Raw genomic sequence first — 21,864 nt, 5'->3', positions numbered from 1 at the left:
TAACGGTCACATCAAAACTTTTTAAAAATATAATAAGCCTTTCATCTAGTACTAAGATGAAATAGATTTTTTAATAAAGCTTATGGGGGGGAAAACCCCCCCAAAAAACAACTTATACCTTCAGGACAGGATCCCCTTCGGTCTGACAGTGTTTACAATTCACAGTTAATCAGTCTGTTGATGTCCATGCATTGTGCAGGGAAAACCATAGAGATTATATAAAGGTTCTCAAACACTGTTTGACTCAAGGTGTATGTATATAGCTGAAGGAGTCTGTCATACACTAAAGATAGGGATGAGTTTTTAACATATACTTAAAAATTATATATTTTCTTTCAAAACTTGATGAAAGGGTCATTATATTAAGAAATAGTTGAGGGGATGGTTGTCCTTTAAGTTAATACTTATGTCATAAAACATCAATTCCTTTTAAACATGTCAGAAAATTATTTGGGATCTTCCACCAACATAAACTTCATGGGGTCTCACCACTAAACTGCACTGTGGGAAATACTGAAGACAAAAAAAAAGGCTGGTGTTCTTTTCCAGTTTTACTATTTTGGTACTATATTTGTAATTCTATATAATTGTCATTTTAGTGCATAACTTAAATACTTTTTAAAATACAGTAATAAATATAGAGCACCTTAATCAAATATTAAAAAGGAGCAGAAAAAAAAGAGACAAGCTAATTGCCAATATTCATTCCATTGTGTCATATACACGCGTACAAATTAAGAGACCCCAAGGCCAGCACTAAAGAATCTATTCACCAAATGGCAAATTGTAGTGAAATGAAAACTAAATTGCAAAGAAGAGACTAAAACAGCCAAGCTATGAATATACCTGAGCGGGAGAATTCTTTTTACAAATTTGTTCTGGTCTGGAATTTACTTTCCAATTTACCGTTCCCACAATGTATTTCCTGAACAGTTAATTTGAAAATTGAATTGCAAAATGTGGGTCACAATTGCAGAATTAGGGGAGGGGGGGGATAGTCACGTTTCTCTAACTTGACTAGTTTTGCCTACATTTCGAACTTAAAGGGATACTACAGGCATCAAAACAACTTTAGGTTAATGAAGCAATTTTAGTGTACGGATCATGCCCCTGCAGTCTCACTCAATTCTCTGCCATTTAAGAGTTAAAGTGACATGGTTACCCCCCACCACATGAAAAAAAAAAAAAAAAGTATTTTACAAACAATGAATCTTCATGAAATCATCATACTGACTGTTTTAAGTTCACTGTAGTACCTACCAAGTCAAGAGAGATACTGAGACAAAGTAGGGACTATTTCTTACTTCTGACACTTCTAGACACTGTGCATGTGCAAGAGATCAGCAGTGCCGTTGGCTCCTCTAAAGAGCACCGTCGTGAGAAGATGGCGGTGCCCACAAAGTTCAGGTTGGAGTAAGTAGAACTCACCTTTGCTGGCCACCCAGCGGTGATGTCACCATCAAGGGTCTTTGCAAGTTTGGTGGAAGATCCGCTTTGTCACTTTTGTTTCTGCAGTTCTAGCCACACCTCTCCTGGATGTGACTCACACAGCTTCCATGAAAAAGTGGTTTTATTTTCAATTAGATGTAATTTACTTTAACTGCTCTGTAAACTTAACTTTAAAGGGATTCTATTGTGTAAGTAATACAAATATGTATTGATTACACTACAGTTCCTTTGGCCCCCTCTAGCACAGAAAGGGTTAAAAACCCTTTTAATACTTACCCGATCCCAGCAATTTTAAATTTGCAGGACTAAAGGGGAGAGGGACACTGCATCCAGACCACTTCAACGAGATGAAGTGGTCAGGGTGACTATAATGTCCCTTTAATCACACACAATAGTCTTCTAGACCCTGCAGAAGTCTCCTAACAGAGCAGGAGATGGGAAATTCTAAATTAAACAGAATGTGCAATAAAGGAAGTGTAAATATTAGATCTCACTTTACAGGAAGTATTTATGAAGGCTGTGTAAGTCACATACAGGGAGATGTGACTAGAGCTGCATAAACATAAGTGATTTAGCTCCTAAATGGCAGAGAACTGACCAGTGAGATTGCAAGGACATGATCTACAGCACTGCAGAATTTGTCATTATAAATAATAATAATCTATACACCATAACTGCTTCATTAGGCTAAAGTGGTGGTGCTTATAATACCCCTTTACATGTGCAATTCATAAAAATTTACTGTTTAGTGAATAAATTTTTAAACATTTTAATGGTCTGAAAGTAAGCAGCATTACCTGCAATGGTACTGATTTTCAGTGCTGTAAGGCTAGTTATAGGAGAGGGGCTACTTACCTGTGTTTATGCATGCATGGGTACACTAAAGGTCTATTTGCAATGTGCTTTAGGGCAGAGGGTGTGAACCTCTGGCATCCCATGCACTGTAAGAAAACAAAATGAAAAGCCACACCCAGGCAGTGTATAGTAATTTGTATCCTGTGCTTTCACTACACACATTATATTGCCTGCTGTATACCCCTTTAAACTTAAGTGGATCGGTCATGGTTGGGTTTTAGAAGATAACATTCTTTAATATATACATCAACATAAAGTTATAATCCAGGTAAACTAGTGACTTAAATATGCATCAATGGGCCACCAAATTAACCACTAGCTTCTTTGGGTGGAAGCCCTTATCTTTAGCGTCAGCTTCATTTGGTCTTGATTGACATACATCAGTTGCATATGGCACTATTCAACAATAGTGGTTACCTGTACTGGTTCTGGCAGTAAATCCTAATGTGCCCCCCAAACTGGAACACACACACACAATAACCAATGGGCAAATGTGGCTCATCGGGGTTGACAAGAACGTGAGATAAGATGGTGACTTTCAGTATGCTCTTGCCAAGATAAAACTACCCAATGTATTTCCTATGTTAACATTTTGGCTCTGTTATTAATGTGCAAAATCCAATGACAACAGACCCACTTAATCTAAGTGAATGTAGCTTAGTCCTCAATGTTACATTAAAAAGAAGACCCAGTTGAGGAATGATTCTAAGTTTAGCAGCACAGTTCCATGCCATCAATGGTAGGATTCCAAGGAGAGCTTCAGATGTCAGAGCCGAGTTCGGCGCACTGCTTGTCAGAGATGTGACTTGCCAGGGATTCGATTATGTTGATGAGCAGGGGCTGACTCAGTAACCGTAGGTTTGGCAGCTTGGCAACCTTCATATGAGGAAGGAAAGGAGGACATGATGAGGACGGACAGATGCCTTTATTACAGAGGAGAGAAATGCGGATTCTTAGACAAAACTTGTGAATATGAATAGAAATGTAAAATGCTATGCAGTCTATTATCTGAAGAATTACTTAATTTACACACATTTATGCTGAGTAAGGGATGTAAAAGAAACAAAAAACTATCACTTCAAACTTGCCTTTCTCCTATTGTTTCCTCTTTCAGAATCTGTCTTTTCTTCATGTCTGATCTAGGTTTTCTTTAAAATATAGGATAAAGTAGGGGCTACATCGATTTATGTATTTTCCTTACACTTGACAAAGCGAGGAGCTTAAGGCAAGCTCCACTATCTTGAGAAATAGATCAGACATGAAAAAAAGAAGAACATTTTCTGAAAGAGGAAGCTAAATCAGCAATTTGAGAAATGTAGGTTTCAGGTGACAGACACTTTAAAGGAGCCATTGAGTACCTAAATGTGCTTGATGAGGATTTATGAAGAATTAATACAAACAAATGTTTAGATTTGAACAGCTGGGAGTTAGATATTGGGATTAATACCCTATTGATTACTTATCTGTAATACACTGATTTATGCGTGTTCTTCGTTTCCTATTCATGGTTAATATTAATAGTGACATTTCTGCCATAGGAAGGAGTTATCATGAGAATAAGCATAGCAAGTGGAGACAGCTGTGGAAGAGGACACACAGTTTGCATGCAGGTTTCATTCATACACTGTATAGGGTTATTCATTGAACACCAAATATGAGTGAATTTGAATATCAAAATCAGCACTAAAATAGTAGATTTGGTCAAATTCTCCAGTCCAGCTATAGCTGTTTTGGCATCAGCTTTTCCATTCACTAAAATGTGTGTTTATATTGAACAATACGGTTAAAATGTGTGTTTTTTCCTGGTTATATCTAAAAAGTAAGAAATTATTTTTTCTACTAGGCCAATTACCCCTTGAAATGCAACAGCAGGGGGCACTTAACTATACGAATCGAAACAGCAAGTGCTGATAGAGCCTGCATTGTGCATGGAATGCCATAGGTAGAGGACGAGACAACCCTTGCCATTCCCATAAGTCAGAAAACAGCACACACAAAGTAAAGTCTCTCATATCTCTCTCTACAGTAGCTGTAGGGTTTTATTATCTTCTTGTAACAGACTTGTTAACAACTAATGGCTTTTTTAGGATATCATTGCAATCTGGTTTACAAGGACCCAATGCCAAAGTGGTATGAAATATTAACAGTTGTACAGGGTTCTGCTGTCCTTAAATGACAAGGCCATAACAGATAGGTAATGCTATGGTCCTCCCCCACACCTGTCAATTCTTTAGCATAGACTTCTAATCCAATGCACAGCATCAATGCAGGGAATTACCGTATGTTACTGCTAAATACTAATGTTCTACAACAGGGAGTTTTCCTGCTCTTCTTCACAGCAACTACAGTGCATGTGGTGTGGTTCCTATTCCTCTGCCCAGCTAGTTGTGCCCTTCGCTGATTAATATGGGAACAGAGTGTCATTCCATTTTGATGCCAGTGGGCTGGCAATGATGTCCAGTTGTCAGCATCATGAGGAGCGTAGTGTTCCCAAGCAGGGCCCACAAGGTAGGTGATGGCAGGGCACAGTCAGGAGCAGGGGGTGGTTTGACCATATTTATCAAGGTTGATAAAGTTTACAAGTTGGCTGAAGTGTCACAACATACATTGTTTTATGTGAACCTTCGGTTTATTAACAGTTGCCACATCAAGCAGTGTGAAGGACTTAAACAGGGAAAATTTACTTTAAAACATTATTTCAATAATCAACATTTGCTGAAAAAAAGCATTTGACCCTAAAAATTATTTCTCGGAATAGATCCTTTAAAGGGTCACTTCAGGCACCCAGACCACTTCTGCCCATTGGAGTGGTCTGGGTGCCAACTCCCACTACTCTTAACCCTGCAAGTGTAATTATTGCAGTTTTTTATAAACTGCAATAATTACCTTGCAGGGTTAACTCCACCTCTAGTGGCTGTCTACTAGACAGCCACTAGAGGGAACTTCCTGCTCTATAGCACAGATTATCTGTGCTAGAGCGTCGCTGGACATCCTCACACTGTGTGAGGAACTCCAGCGTCGCTCAAATCCCCACAGGAAAGCATTGAAATTCGTTTTCGATGCTTTCCTATGGGGAGACCTAATGCGCATACGCGGGATCAGTCTCGCCAACCGGCCGACGGAGTAAGAAGGAGGAGCGGCGCGGAGGAGGAGAAAGCGATGAGGGACATCGTCGCTGCTTCAGGTAAGTGACTGAAGGGGTTTTCACCCCTTCAGTAACCAGGCAGTGGGAGGAAGAGGGAACCTCCAGTGCCAGGAAAACTGATTGTTTTCCTGGCACTGGATATTCTCTTTAAGTGTGTGTGTGTGTGTGTGTCAGTGAGTGAGTGGGTGTGTGTGTGTGTGTGTGTGTGTGTGTCAGTGCCAACCATTTAGATACAAGTCCAAAGGCGGCTTCACTATAAATCATACACTACTGGAATTTGATCCAGACATGGTTGATTTTACAAATCTGCCATATGAAAGCCAAAATGAGATTTAAGAGAACCTCAAAATAAGAATTGTTAATCCTGACATGGCTAAAAGGTGTGAGAAGAACACTCTAAAGTTAAAAATAAATATATTTAGATGTACTTAAATGTTTTTCTACTCACGGCTCCCCATTTTAAACAGTATTAACCTCAGTGAGCGAGTGTGTGTGTGTGTGTCAGTCAGCGAGTGAGTGAGTGTGTGTCAGTCAGCGAGTGAGTGAGTGAGTGAGTGTGTGTGTGTGTGTGTCAGTCAGTGAGTGAGTGTGTGTGTGTGTGTCAGTCAGTGAGTGAGTGTGTGTGTGTCAGTCAGTGAGTGAGTGTGTGTGTGTCAGTCAGTGAGTGAGTGTGTGTGTGTCAGTCAGTGAGTGAGTGAGTGAGTGTGTGTGTCAGTCAGTGAGTGAGTGTGTGTGTGTCAGTCAGTGAGTGAGTGAGTGTGTGTGTGTCAGTCAGTGAGTGAGTGTGTGTGTGTCAGTCAGTGAGTGAGTGTGTGTGTGTGTGTCAGTCAGTGAGTGTGTGTGTGTGTGTGTGTGTGTCAGTCAGTGAGTGAGTGAGTGTGTGTGTGTGTCAGTGAGTGAGTGAGTGAGTGTGTGTGTGTGTCAGTCAGTGAGAGAGAGTGTGTGTCAGTCAGTGAGAGAGAGTGTGTGTCAGTCAGTGAGAGAGAGTGTGTGTCAGTCAGTGAGAGAGAGTGTGTGTCAGTCAGTGAGAGAGAGTGTGTGTCAGTCAGTGAGAGAGAGTGTGTGTCAGTCAGTGAGAGAGAGTGTGTGTCAGTCAGTGAGAGAGAGTGTGTGTCAGTCAGTGAGAGAGAGTGTGTGTCAGTCAGTGAGAGAGAGTGTGTGTCAGTCAGTGAGAGAGAGTGTGTGTGTCAGTCAGTGAGAGAGAGTGTGTGTGTCAGTCAGTGAGAGAGAGTGTGTGTGTCAGTCAGTGAGAGAGAGTGTGTGTGTCAGTCAGTGAGAGAGAGTGTGTGTCAGTCAGTGAGAGAGAGTGTGTGTCAGTCAGTGAGAGAGAGTGTGTGTGTCAGTCAGTGAGAGAGAGTGTGTGTGTCAGTCAGTGAGAGAGAGTGTGTGTGTCAGTCAGTGAGAGAGAGTGTGTGTGTCAGTCAGTGAGAGAGAGTGTGTGTGTCAGTCAGTGAGAGAGAGTGTGTGTGTCAGTCAGTGAGAGAGAGTGTGTGTGTCAGTCAGTGAGAGAGAGAGTGCGCGCGCGCGCGCCAGTGAGAGAGTGCGCGCGCGCGCGCCAGTGAGAGAGTGCGCGCGCGCGCGCCAGTGAGAGAGTGCGCGCGCGCGCGCCAGTGAGAGAGTGCGCGCGCGCGCCAGTGAGAGAGTGCGCGCGCGCGCCAGTGAGAGAGTGCGCGCGCGCGCCAGTGAGAGAGTGCGCGCGCGCGCGCCAGTGAGAGAGTGCGCGCGCGCGCGCCAGTGAGAGAGTGCGCGCGCGCGCGCCAGTGAGAGAGTGCGCGCGCGCGCGCCAGTGAGAGAGTGCGCGCGCGCGCGCCAGTGAGAGAGTGCGCGCGCGCGCGCCAGTGAGAGAGTGCGCGCGCGCGCCAGTGAGAGAGTGCGCGCGCGCGCCAGTGAGAGAGAGCGCGCGCGCGCCAGTGAGAGAGAGCGCGCGCGCGCCAGTGAGAGAGAGCGCGCGCGCGCCAGTGAGAGAGAGAGCGCGCGCGCCAGTGAGAGAGAGAGCGCGCGCGCCAGTGAGAGAGTGCGCGCGCGCGCCAGTGAGAGAGAGAGTGCGCGCGCGCGCCAGTGAGAGAGAGAGTGCGCGCGCGCGCCAGTGAGAGAGAGAGTGCGCGCGCGCGCCAGTGAGAGAGAGAGTGCGCGCGCGCGCCAGTGAGAGAGAGAGTGCGCGCGCGCGCCAGTGAGAGAGAGAGTGCGCGCGCGCGCCAGTGAGAGAGAGAGTGCGCGCGCGCGCCAGTGAGAGAGAGAGTGCGCCAGTGAGAGAGAGAGTGCGCGCGCGCGCCAGTGAGAGAGAGAGTGCGCGCGCGCGCCAGTGAGAGAGAGAGTGCGCGCGCGCGCCAGTGAGAGAGAGAGTGCGCGCGCGCGCCAGTGAGAGAGAGTGCGCGCGCGCGCCAGTGAGAGAGAGAGTGCGCGCGCGCGCCAGTGAGAGAGAGAGTGCGCGCGCGCGCGCCAGTGAGAGAGAGTGCGCGCGCGCGCGCCAGTGAGAGAGAGAGTGCGCGCGCGCGCCAGTGAGAGAGAGAGTGCGCGCGCGCGCGCCAGTGAGAGAGAGAGTGCGCGCGCCAGTGAGAGAGAGAGAGAGAGAGTGCGCGCGCGCGCCAGTGAGAGAGAGAGAGAGAGTGCGCGCGCGCCAGTGAGAGAGAGTGCGCGCGCGCGCCAGTGAGAGAGAGAGTGCGCGCGCGCGCCAGTGAGAGAGAGAGTGCGCACGCGCGCCAGTGAGAGAGAGAGTGCGCGCGCCAGTGAGAGAGAGAGTGCGCGCGCGCGCCAGTGAGAGAGAGAGTGCGCGCGCGCGCCAGTGAGAGAGAGAGAGAGTGCGCGCGCGCGCGCCAGTGAGAGAGAGAGAGTGCGCGCGCGCGCCAGTGAGAGAGAGAGAGTGCGCGCGCGCGCCAGTGAGAGAGAGAGAGCGCGCGCGCGCGCGCCAGTGAGAGAGAGTGCGCGCGCGCCAGTGAGAGAGAGTGCGCGCGCGCCAGTGAGAGAGAGAGTGCGCGCGCGCGCCAGTGAGAGAGAGAGTGCGCGCGCGCGCCAGTGAGAGAGAGAGTGCGCGCGCGCGCCAGTGAGAGAGAGAGTGCGCGCGCGCGCCAGTGAGAGAGAGAGTGCGCGCGCGCCAGTGAGAGAGAGAGTGCGCGCGCGCCAGTGAGAGAGAGAGTGCGCGCGCGCCAGTGAGAGAGAGAGTGCGCGCGCGCCAGTGAGAGAGAGAGTGCGCGCGCCAGTGAGAGAGAGAGTGCGCGCGCCAGTGAGAGAGAGAGTGCGCGCGCCAGTGAGAGAGAGAGTGCGCGCGCCAGTGAGAGAGAGAGTGCGCGCGCCAGTGAGAGAGAGAGTGCGCGCGCCAGTGAGAGAGAGTGCGCGCGCCAGTGAGAGGAGTGGGTGTGTCAGTCAGTCAGTCAGTGTGTCTGTCAGTCAGTCAGTGTGTCTGTCAGTCAGTCAGTGTGTCTGTCAGTCAGTCAGTCAGTGTGTCTGTCAGTCAGTCAGTCAGTGTGTCTGTCAGTCAGTCAGTCAGTGTGTCTGTCAGTCAGTCAGTCAGTGTGTCTGTCAGTCAGTCAGTCAGTGTGTCTGTCAGTCAGTCAGTCAGTGTGTCTGTCAGTCAGTCAGTCAGTGTGTCTGTCAGTCAGTCAGTCAGTGTGTCTGTCAGTCAGTCAGTCAGTGTGTCTGTCAGTCAGTCAGTCAGTGTGTCTGTCAGTCAGTCAGTCAGTGTGTCTGTCAGTCAGTCAGTCAGTGTGTCTGTCAGTCAGTCAGTCAGTGTCTGTCAGTCAGTCAGTCAGTCAGTGTGTCTGTCAGTCAGTCAGTCAGTGTGTCTGTCAGTCAGTCAGTCAGTGTGTCTGTCAGTCAGTCAGTCAGTGAGTGCGTGTGTGTGTCTGTCAGTGAGTGTGTGTATGTGTCTGTCAGTGAGTGTGTGTATGTGTCTGTCAGTGAGTGAGTGTCTGTCAGTGAGTGAGTGAGTGAGTGTGTCTGTCAGTGAGTGAGTGAGTGTGTGTGTCTGTCAGTGAGTGAGTGAGTGAGTGTGTGTCTGTCAGTGAGTGAGTGAGTGAGTGTGTCTGTCAGTGAGTGAGTGAGTGTGTCTGTCAGTGAGTGAGTGAGTGTGTCTGTCAGTGAGTGAGTGAGTGTGTCTGTCAGGGAGTGAGTGTGTCTGTCAGGGAGTGAGTGTGTCTGTCAGGGAGTGAGTGTGTCTGTCAGGGAGTGAGTGTGTCTGTCAGGGAGTGAGTGTGTCTGTCAGGGAGTGAGTGTGTCTGTCAGGGAGTGAGTGTGTCTGTCAGGGAGTGAGTGTGTCTGTCAGGGAGTGAGTGTGTCTGTCAGGAAGTGAGTGTGTCTGTCAGGAAGTGAGTGTGTCTGTCAGGGAGTGAGTGTGTCTGTCAGGGAGTGAGTGTATCTGTCAGGGAGTGAGTGTGTGTGTGTCTGTCAGGGAGTGAGTGTGTGTGTGTCTGTCAGGGAGTGAGTGTGTGTGTGTCTGTCAGGGAGTGAGTGTGTGTGTGTGTCTGTCAGGGAGTGAGTGTGTGTGTCTGTCAGGGAGTGAGTGTGTGTGTGTCTGTCAGGGAGTGAGTGTGTGTGTGTGTCTGTCAGGGAGTGAGTGTGTGTGTCTGTCAGGGAGTGAGTGTGTGTGTGTCTGTCAGGGAGTGAGTGTGTGTGTCTGTCAGGGAGTGAGTGTGTGTGTCTGTCAGGGAGTGAGTGTGTGTGTCTGTCAGGGAGTGAGTGTGTGTGTCTGTCAGGGAGTGAGTGTGTGTGTCTGTCAGGGAGTGAGTGTGTGTGTCTGTCAGGGAGTGAGTGTGTGTGTCTGTCAGGGAGTGAGTGAATGTGTGTCAGTGAGTGGGTCTGTCAGTGAGTGAGTGTGTGGGTCTGTCAGTGAGTGAGTGAGTGTGTGTCTGTCAGTGAGTGAGTGTCGGACAGTGTTGCGATGGCCGCGGCTGGATAGTGGAGGACCTGGTGGTGCACAGAGGCACGCAATGCCATGTCACATTCCGACATGACGTTGACATGCTCCACCTTCACAGAGTTTTAATGAGTAGCGGGAGGATCTGCTTTGGCACAGGGTGCGTACGGCACCATTGGGGGTATACCAGAGTCCGGACTCCGTAATCGCATACTTGCAGCGGAAATGTGAGTGGAGTCTGCTTATTGTCTAATATTGTTTTTTTTAAACAGGAGCAAGGGTTTAGTAGAGGGGATGGACTGGGATTTAGTAGAGGGATTGCGTTTTTTGTTTACACTATACTTTTCAAAATAAGCCTATGTTTCTATGAAAATTTAAGTATTTGGTTATTTTTTTGCAGCCCACATAAACTTAAACCTTGTTTATTTGGCCCGTGCTAGCCTTTGCGTTTGACATGCTTGATCTAAGAGGACAGTATACAATACAAACATTAGGCTGGTGACTATGGATTTGTAACTACCTCTTGAGTGAACATCAGTGAATGTTCATGGGTAAACCATAAGAGTAGCTGCATGTGATGAAATCAATGAGGAAAGATCCAAACTACATGTAGGCTATTATATAATATTAATCAGCTGCTAGATGAAGTCAGAGGTTAAAGTAACTGCTGACAAATCATGTGCCCCCAATAAACAGTTTAAAACAAATTATCGGGGGCCAAATTCCATCAGAAGCAGTAAAAGTTGGAGGAAGGCATTTAAACACATACTCCCACCACCTTTTGCACAAACATCCTCCTCTTTCCACCACATTTTAGTTCCATATAATAGAGATAATTGTGCAGGGTTCACTAACCTTTTCTCACCAAAATTATGTAGTTAGTTAAAGAAGCAGTCAGGAGTTTTAAATAAGTTCTTAATAGACAGAGAGAACAGAAAGATAACACACAATGGCTTTATTGGTCCAAATAGTTAAAGTATTAGTACACAGACAGACAATAAACAGATGGGTGATATACATAGAGAACACTGACTTTCAAGCACAGATTTTGTTTTGGGACATTCTTTTCTTAAGGACACTTCATCTTGGAAGAGAGGTTGTGATGGACTGGAACAGTTTTATATGTCAAAAGTGGTCAAAGGGTTAAGCTGTATGAAGAAGCAAGAATACCAGGATGGTAGAAGTAAATGATTCATGACATCACATACCAATAATAAAGTTGATATTCACTACTTAAGTACAAAAGATTGTCCTAAATATGGAGAAGGTACAGTCATTAAAATATATAATTTAAGACTATTTGTTTTACTATGCAAGTTAAAGAGGCAATAGTCAACAAAACAACTTTAGCGTAATGAAGCAGTTTTGGTCTACAGATCATCCCCCTGTAGTCACATTGCTCAATTCTGTGCCATTTAGGAGTTAAATCACTGTTTCTGCAGCCCTAGTCACACCTCCCTGCATATGACTTGCACAGCCTTCCTAAACACTTCCTGTAAAGAGTCATCTCATGTTTACACTTTATTGCAAATTCTGTTTAATTTAGAATGTCTTATCTCCTGCTCTGTTAATAGTTGCTAGACCCTGCAGGAACCTCCTGATTGTGATTAAAGTTTAATTTACAGAGCAGGAGATAAACACTTTTAAAATAATTTACAACTGACTGAAAATTAGTGTCAGTCACAGCCAGAGAAGGTGTGGCTAGAGCTGCATAAACAGAAACCAAAGTTATTGAACTTCTAAATGACAGTAAATTGAGAAGTGAGACTTCAGATGCATGATCTATAAACCAAAACTGCTTCATTCAGCTAAAGATGTTTTGGGGACTATAGTGCCCCTTCAAGGTCTCTCTGTCCTGCAAAGGCCTCCCCTTTAATGATTCCACTGACAAATAATCAAACACAAGCAGTTTTCTTGCAAGGTGGGCAATCCAAATATTAAAGAGACGCTCCACTGCCCAAAAAAAAAAAAAAAAATTCACACTGACTGTTTCGTAGATATACCCAAATGAAAAAAAGTATGCTTTTTTTTATTGGGGCCGTATCTTTAACCCCTTAAGGACACATGACATGTGTGACATGTCATGATTCCCTTTTATTCCAAACGTTTGGTCCTTAAGGGGTTAAAACAGCTTGCAAAAGCTGCAGGTCTCTTGTCTGAAGCCTATGCAAACCCTTCTCTTCTAACCCCACCCTTTCTGGGGCTGTCTAATGATAGACTTCCCAATGCAGCTCAATGGGCAGGTGCTCCAGGCCATTGCTTCCTTGTGAGTTTAGCTCCACTGAGCTAACCAAACCAGTTCGTAACAGGACCGGTTGTCTGTTTGACAGCCAGGGAGCTGTAACAAAGTTAATTTATAAAATATTCTATTGAAATCTGCAGTTTTTTTAACAGTTAAAAAAAAAAAAAAAAAAAAAAAAGGAGGGCACAGTATTACTTTAGTGGTCTGAAGTGTGCTATGCAGACACTATTATGATTGTGTTATGATTTTAAAAAGATATCCAAAGGCACAAACATCCTCTTTCCTCTTGACTTGTCTATACTGAGAAACCAACATAGATTTGCAGAACTATGTACAGTGTGCAGAAAAGGTAAGGCAGCAGAAAACACACAAGGAAAGGGTGTATCTATGCATGGCACCTCTGGTACAAGAAAATGCCCACCATTTGTGGCAAATACTGCATATGAGCGTTATAAATACATTATTAGCCCTTCAAGTGTAGCACCCCAAAAAACAAACGTGGTCATTTTTTCCACAGCATTTTTGCACGGTGACATTTGCAATCAGTCACACATTACGTAAGGCACAGACATACTCCTTAGCACTGATGCAGCATGCACACAACACATCCATTCATTTAATACACAGGTAAGAGCGCAGTCAGAGATGCATAGAGCATAGTGTTAGCAGTGTTTCTTTAAGAACATCTATTGACATTGCCCCAGCACTGAAGATAGAAGGGCAACAGATTCCCAAAGCCCCAGAAAAGATGCCACCAACCTTGGTGAACTGATGGACTATGATGTGAAGACAGTGTTTCTTCATGTCCACAGCTTGGGTCTTGTCTGCGGCTTCTAATATCTACAAAAAAAAAAAAAAAAAAAAACATACAGAGAAGGTATAGTTATATACTTTTGGTGCTATATGGGATGGGCTACAACCCAGTTTATTTTCTTTGATATGCTTCGAATGCGTTCTCTGGGTGTATTTTACAAACGTGAAAACTTACACACCCGACTTACCTAGACATCTTACCACACACAATGCCACCGATTTTGGAATCTACAATAGTGCTAATTATCTGATTTTAAGGCTTTTTCCATCCAGTAAGGTGCCGGGGGGCAGTAGCCTGTACCATATAGCTGCTAGTCTTCAAATATATGACATATGACAACGCATACTATTATCGCCATTTATATAGCGCCAACAGATTCTATAGCGATTTACAATATTACTATAAATGCACTTCTTCACAAGAATTCTCTCTATGTTATGTCATTCCCCTGGAAAGTTTACGTGGATAAGTTACATACCTGAAGTACATTTTCCACGGTCACATTCATCTCCAGGTTTTGCCTGCAATACGCCTGAAGCCTGTTACTGAAAAAGCCATAATAATACGGTGCAGAAAATAAATAGCTAGGAGTACGGTTAAGGAACAGATAACCTTAGCTTTATAATAAGAGCAAGGAAGAATGTGAGTGAACTATAGATGGGAAGAGGTAGGGAAGGAAATGTGAAAGTAGAACAAAGAAATCAAACTTTTGACTTTCTTAAAAGGAGTTACTTCAAGCACCATGACCACTTCAGTAAATATGGCAAAGGAGCTCTTCATAACTGCCCCATCCACAAACCCAATGTAGAAAAGCTGGGAGAATTATTAATATGCACAAATTATTTTAATTCTTGAATTATTTGCATATTTCACGTATATTTTTAGCGATCATCCATTAGGACACACCAAACAATGAAAGTGGGACTCTTTCTGAATTCTGAAAACTTACCACTTAATTTCTCTCCATTTTGATAGCCTTCTTCTCAATCTGTGGGGAATGTCAAGTCATTGGCTGAGAGCAGTCAGCTGATGCCCTCAGCCAATGAATGGCGACCGCCGTGGCCTCTGGCTTCTGCAGCTCAGCTCACTATACCACTAGGGAGCATCAGAGCCTCCACCTCCTTCACACAAATATTATGAGTTTCTCCATTGATTGGATTTCTTTCACTTGCAGGAGTTGTGCAGTAAGAAAGGTAAGGAACAGTATTGTGTGCCTGTATAAATATTTGGCAAGTGGCAGTTACATAGAGACTAACAGCATGAGCTTGCTCAATGTGGAAACTAGATTTCCCTATCTGACCCCAAAGAGTAGGAGGATGGAGATGAACTGGAAAATATCACAAAAATGGATAATAAAAAAGGATAATAAGGAACACTATAACGTTAGGAATATAAAACCGTAATGCTAATACTATAATGCCCCTCTCCCTAGTTATGTATAGTGTATCTTCCTTTCCAAAAAAATAAATAAAATAAAAGGTTTTATTCAACTTTTCCCTGCAATGCCATCGAGGAGGTATGGCCTCCTCCATCACTGGTCCAATCTAATGCTCCTCATAAAGCAGCATTGGAGACCTTATGCGAATGAGCCTCTTGCTTTCCTATGAGCTTCTGAATCATGTGACTTTTTTACACGGTCAGTAAAGCAGAAGCCCCTTAGGAAGACAGCCAAAAGAGTTGGATTTAATCCTGCAATGTTTTACAATGCAGATTTAGAATAGACAGGACCACTGCACTCAGACTACTTAATTGAGATTAAGTGGGCCAGGTGACTTTAGTGTCCTTTCAAGGATAACTTTAAACACTATAACAACTAAAATAAGCTGTGGAAGTTATGGTACATAAAAGTAACCCTTTAAAAAAAAAAAAAAAAAAACAACAACAAACACGTTATAGTGCTATTTGATACATCCTGATGCTCTCCTGTTGAATGGTGCACACTATAGCAATCTAAAATGCATGAAACACTCAATGAAAACATTCATTCAGTCTATTGATTGACTTCCAACCTCACTAATAGCATGTCAAAAAAGTACAACGTATAACAACATGAAATATGCAAAAACCTGATGTTAAAATAGAAAATTCTACTTTTCTTTTTCCCACATAAACATTTAAGTTACTACAGGCTTCGTCTAAGCTACAAACATCACACGTTTATGTTTGTAGCTTAGGATAAAAAAACAAAGGTATAAAATGACAACATACATTCTAAACAATGCATGTAGCAAAAAGTCTGATTTATCCCTCTGGCAAATCACTACCCATACCAGCATGGATTGCAAACTGCTGGGATATCTATACCATGTCTGATCTACTACTGGCACACGCTGTACACCATCGAGAAGGTAAGTAACAAGGGCTATAAATATACCTCTGTATATTCCTTTCATGCTGGGATTACTAGAAAAGGATACAGGGAATCTTCAGGAGGCATGTTCACCTCTCCGTAATAAATATACCGCAGAAGAGACTCAAATGCCTGTTTACTAGGCACCATTTCTCCAATTGAGATATTCACTTGTCCATCCTCAGGCATGAAGGAGCGAAACATGGCCTCAAAATAGCTGTGGATATATGCATAGACAAATTGCATTAATAGAGTGGAAAATACAGATTATTCAATTACTATTCAGGCATTTGATTGTTTTATTAATGTAAAGCCAAGATCACTTGATTCACTAAAAAGGCCCTGCAGACATTTCAGCACTATTACTGTCATTGACGATTCTGATCTGTATAGGGAAAAACTAATTAATTAAGAACATTCAGTTCCACTCTGCATGGCAGTGACAACGCCTACTGCCTCATCCATACATGTCACACAGGACAATAGTTTGCATGCTTTGGAGAAACAAAATATTGGGACTGCTCTCGAAAAATTCTAACCCAAAAAATAAAAATAAACTCATTACCCGTTATCTGCCATTTTAACACTTGCAAATAACTATTGCATTATATAATTGAAGCATAGGGAAGCAAGTTTTTAAAGTAACATAATTTGTGTTGATGATCTACATTGTTATTGAGCTATTTGGAAAGTCCTAACTCACACCAAGTACTCACACTCCTAACTTAAAAGGCTGAAATAAAAACATTTGAATATAATTGACAAATTAGGAAAAACAGAAACAGAACCAGATGTCATGCACAAGGGGTAGGCATCCCAATTGCAATCTAAGGTTGTTTTCTATATTCAAATTGTACATACTGTATAGTCTTGGCAGCTACTATTCAATAATAATAATAAAAGTGATAGTTTATTACATTTTAAATGCAATATGGCTTAGTACAAGGGTCAGTCAAATGATAAAAGATGAGAAAGGGGCATTCAAACCATTTAAATCAGAGGAGTTGACTGCATTTTATAACAAATATAAGCATGCCAAAAGGGCTTCAAAAAGAGCGATTAGATTTGCTAAGCTTGGGAAATGAAAAGCTCACAGCCAAAGACAGCAAGACCAACCCCAAAAAGTTTTGTTTTTAGAAAAGTACCATAATGCCAAAAAGGTTAAGAGTGAAATTTTGGTCCAATAAAAAGGTGAGATGGGTTAATTAATGAAGGATGATCAGGACAAGGCAGGAATTCTAAATTATTATTTTTCTTCAGTATATAGGGGACCAGAATCTATGGCTGTAGATTTGCAAATTCCTATTCAAAAAGCCTTACAGCAAACAGGTGATTGGTTACATCAGGATAAAGTCCTTCAGAAATCAAATAAAAGTTAATGTAAACAAACCCCAGGGCCAGATGTTATTCATTCACATGTGTTTAGGGAGCTTAGTGTAGAAATATCCATACCACGGATATTAATTTCAGGATTCTTTTCTTTCAGGAATTGTACCAGAGGATTAGAGAAAAGCAGATGTGGCGACTACATATTTAGGAGGGTTCAAAAGCTCAACTCAGAAACTACAGACCCACCAGCTTAACACCTGTGGTTGGAATATTATTTGAAGGGCTGTTAAGGGGTTATATTCAAGACAGGTCATGCCAAACTAACTTAATTGCATTCTATGAAAAGATTAGTAGACATCTAGATCAAAGTGTTCCAGTAGATGTGATCTACTTGGATTTTGTCAAGGCATTTGATAGTTCCATACAAAAAGTTCCAGTAGTAAAACTGAAATCAGTTGGTTCAGACAAAAAAATCATGTTCTTGAACACTGGCTTAAAGATAGAGTGCAGACAGTAGTTGTAAATGAAAAAGTGGTAAGTGGAGTGGCTTGGGGCTGTGTCCTGGGTCAACTTCTCTCTAATCCATTAATAAATGATCTTGAACTGGACATTGAAATTAATTTGTCATCGTTTGCAGATAACACAACACTGGGTAAAAAAAAATGATACAGTCTGTACATGATATAGCTTCTCTACAGAGGGATTTGGATAAATTGGGGGACTAGGCAGGCAAGTGGCAAATGAAATACAATATAAATAAAAGCCAAGTCATGCACTATGGAATAAGGAACCCACAAGCCACTTATACATTAAATGGGGTAGAGTTAGGGATAACATTAATTGAAAACTATTTAGGAACAACAAAACATCACAAACTAGGCAACAGCATGCAATGCTGGTCTGCCATTGAAAAAAAACAGTAAGGTGATTTTGTGTAGAAAAGGGGGTTTTGATTCACGTGATCCAAATATAATTGTGCGTCTTTACAAACCAATGGTAAGACCCCACTTTGAATGTGCAATTTTGGGCACCATTTTTTTTTTTTTTTGTTTGTAGGTACAAACATATCTGTATGCGGAGCACCACAACAGCATTTACAGGTGGTTCAGTCGCTTTCATGATGATACATAGTCATGGCATAGATAGGAATTGCACAATTTTATAAAAATAAATAACAATATAACAGGCTTACTGAAGGCAAGAGTATTATCTGTGGTTGCCACTTAAATAAGTGGGCTAGTGTGGTGTATGTACGGCTGAGTAGACATGTCGCTTGAGAGTAGTAGCATGGGCACCAGAACTAGAAAAAGTTACAAAACTAGTCATAGGAATGGAGTTATGAGGAAAGGCTAGAAAAACTGGATTTGTTTTCTTTAAAAACAATGTGCTTCAGAGGGGATGATGGCACTATACAAATATATACAGGGTCAGTAGAAACCACTATGTGCCAACCTGTTCATTGCCAGAAATATACAACAGACAAGAGGTCACCTATTGAGACTGGAAAAAAAAAAGGTGTTTTCGTTTACAAAAGAAAGGTTTCTGTACAGTAGGAACAATAAAGATGTGGAATTCTCGGTCTAAACAGGGTTATTTTATCACATTCGATAAAAAAGGCTTGGATGCATTTTGCACGAACAGAATATTCAAGGATATAACTGATATGTATGTAAACAGGTTGTTGATCCAGGGAGAAATCTGATTTCCATGATGGAATCAAGAAGGCATTTTGTTACTTTTTTGTGGCATAATCAGAAATGGCGACAATGGGGTTGGTAGCCTTGTTTTGGAACAATACAAGGAATGGGCTTCATGGTTGAATTTGATGTACTTTAGTCTTTTTTCAACCAAGACAACTATGCAATTTAATGATTTTTCTTTAATGTATATAGATTTATTTTTTTTGGCATAAATTTCACTTTTTAGTGAGCAGCCATTTCAGGTCGGATTCCGCTGTTAACTATAGCCTGCTGCTGTAAGTTCACACAGAGCAATGACAGCCCCCCATAAGTATTTAAAAAAAAATACCTGTTATCCGATATATATTTTTGTTTGTTCTCAGACTGCTCCCTTTGAAATTGGATCCATTGGAAGCAAATTGTGTGTACTATTGTCTCTCTCACCATTTATTACCATAACTTGCGGTTTCAGATGCTCTGAGCAACTCAAACAGCAAGTAAAGGAAATACAGTGTCCAACGTGTCTGTTAATAGCAGAATCCGACCCCACATTGCTTCTCAGCCAGATAAAAAAAAGTCAGCATTTATCATAAAAAATACCCATTAAAATTACATAAAATAAAATGTTTGAAAAACCCCAAAAACAAACCAAAACTTAAGTGAAACTGAAGACAGCTGTCCTGTAAATGAGGCACTGGAATTCAGCAGGTATGTTGTAAGCAATTGATAGTGTGTGTCAAATATCAAAATAACATCTGATACCTAGATCGAGCAGCTAAGATTGCTTTATGTGCAGGTCTGGGATGTCCATCTAGCAGCAAAGTGATGTCACAAAAATCTCTCCCTGCTCCTTCCAAATATGCCTTCATGTCCTGGACCAAAGAGGTGCCTGAAAAGTAACATACACAAAGTTCATTATTTACAAATGTTGTCAGAATATGAGGTAGCCTTTAGTAATGTTACAGGGTTAATCCAACCCTTTGCAAATGTACATGTTTTTTTTTTATAGCAAAAACCCTACTGGGCATAAAAGTTAGGTGTATTTCCCCCTGCTCTTCCACACCCCCCTCCCAACATCATGTCACCCACAGAGTTCAATCACAGACTTCTACAGGGCTGGAAGGGGGAGGGATATAAAAATCAAAAACATTTAAGTGACATGGGGAGGTGGAAGGGAGGTAAAACAGAGCATCCCAGGGTGAGAGGGAGGGGAAATCTAGCTTTCCCATACAGGTGCTTGACCTTTAAGGTGGAAGATTTTTCTACGTTTGCCAATGTCAGTGTCATTCTGTGCATATTTTCCATCTGTTGTCAGCTCACACAGCACGCTTCCGACAGATTGAGCATATGCACAGAATTACATTGGCAACCCGAAAAAGAGTTCTGGGCTGCCAATGTCAAGTGTACCAGGGGTGCAACTAGCCCCAGAACACAATTAAAAATAACTCTGGATGTGTAGTTTAGAGAAGATGAAACCCTGCCCATACAGACTCCTACCATGATGACCACTTCAAATCACTGAAGTGGTCAAGGTGGTTGGAGTAAACCTTTAAATTAAAGGAACACTATAGCATTACAAATACAAACATGTACTCCTAACACTGTAGTCTTAATTATTATTATTTTATTATTTATATAGTGCCAACAAATTCCGTAGCGTTGTAATAAACATATTTATGTCCCGCACCAGCCTCCTTGTCTGAGATCATCAAGATTATTTCAGCTGATCCATTGTTTCCCTGTAGGGACACTTCTCCAAGAAGACATCAAGCAAGGAGGAGATTGTGGCATGCTGGAGTAAAGGTGAAACTAACTAGGGACAGATATGTATTTCTAACTCTATAGTTTACCTTTAAACCTTGCTGCCCATTAGGAGGATGCTATGTCATGTCCACTGCTAGCCAGATATCATGTTCTTGATATTAATGGTGTTCACAGTTTTGATTTGGCTTATTTACCAGTTGTTCCTCCTCTCCGGTGTCCTAACTCGCCTTAGTTTGGGCTTTTCTGTTGCTCTGACCTCTGTTACCATTTCGGCAATTTTGCCTGTGTCAATCATTACATGTTTTTCACCCCACTGGGATATTTCCATTAAGCTTCACCACTCATGGCTTTGTAATATGAACCTGTCATTTATTTTTCTGTTCTGACCTATTTTTTGCAAGTAAGGGCTAAGTAGTCCCAGACATTGAGAAAATACTACATGTTATCACTCATTATGGGTATTCACAGGCAGCAGCAACATAAAGGGCTTGTTTACTATCTGTGCTCAGTGAATTTGCATACACATATCTAGAAAACTTGTATTACCTTGGTGGCAGCAGAGGAGTAACCATATTTTTAATCAAATGGTTTGACACCAAGCACCATAATATTGAATACCCTTTAGTGGTTAAAGGGACACTCCAGGCACCCAGACCACTTCTGCTCATTGGAGAGGTCTGGGTGCCAACTCCCACTACTCCTAACCCTGCAAGTGTAATTATTGCAGTTTTTTATAAACTGCAATAATTACCTTGCAGGGTTAACTCCACCTCTAGTGGCTGTCTACTAGACAGCCACTAGAGGTCACTTCCTGATTTCTAGCAAGGATTTTCCTTGCTAGAGCATCGCTGGCTATCCTCACGCTGTGTGAGGACCTCCAGCGTCGCTCATTTCCCCATAGGAAAGCATTGAAAATCTTTTTCAATGCTTTCCTATGGGGAGCGCTAATGCGCATGCGCGGCATTGCCGCACATGCGCATTAGGTCTCCTCGGCCGGTGGGCGGGATCAGTCTCGCTCACCGGCCGACGGAATCAGAGGGAGGAGCGGCGCGAAGGAGGAGACAGCGACGGGGGACATCACCGCTGCCTCAGGTAAGTGACTGAAGGGGTTTTCACCCCTTCAGTAACCGGGGATTGGGGGGTGGGAGGGAGAGGGACCCTCCAGTGCCAGGAAAACGGATTGTTTCCCTTTAAGGTGCTTACAGTGTTCCTTGAATTAATGGAATCTTATTGCAGCGTTATATTGCCATGCCTTATGTTTTTTTTGTTGACAGGAATTTTCAGAGAGCCGGGGGGGGGGAGCTCCCCCTCCCCCTCCCCCCCCCCCAAAAAAACCTCACTCTTTAGTAGATATAACCCAAAGAAAACATGCCTGCATTTATTTATGC

General features: G+C 43.1%; 1 protein-coding gene across 2 annotated transcripts in view; it reads right to left on the bottom strand.

Moving 5' to 3' along the window:
* Positions 1-1,331: 1,331 nt before the first annotated feature.
* Positions 1,332-21,864, bottom strand: part of LZTR1 (leucine zipper like post translational regulator 1) — a 39,377-nt gene continuing 18,844 nt past the window's right edge. The window contains exons 16-20 of one of the 2 annotated variants that reach the window (XM_063454162.1): positions 19,475-19,601; positions 15,772-15,921; positions 13,833-13,938; positions 13,300-13,380; positions 1,332-3,180 (exon numbers count right to left, since the gene is read on the bottom strand). In XM_063454162.1, coding sequence (XP_063310232.1) covers positions 3,064-3,180; positions 13,300-13,380; positions 13,833-13,938; positions 15,772-15,921; positions 19,475-19,601 — 581 coding nt within the window. In that variant the 3' untranslated portion in view covers positions 1,332-3,063. Of the gene's footprint in view, positions 3,181-11,238; positions 11,447-13,299; positions 13,381-13,832; positions 13,939-15,771; positions 15,922-19,474; positions 19,602-21,864 lie in introns of those variants that run through there. The other variant, XM_063454163.1, reaches the window with a different exon arrangement.

This window comes from Pelobates fuscus, chromosome 5, assembly GCF_036172605.1.
Source record: "Pelobates fuscus isolate aPelFus1 chromosome 5, aPelFus1.pri, whole genome shotgun sequence".
Lineage (NCBI taxonomy): Eukaryota > Metazoa > Chordata > Amphibia > Anura > Pelobatidae > Pelobates > Pelobates fuscus.
The sequence above is the reverse complement of the archived record's forward strand: the minus strand, read 5'-3'. Positions and strand labels throughout refer to the sequence as shown.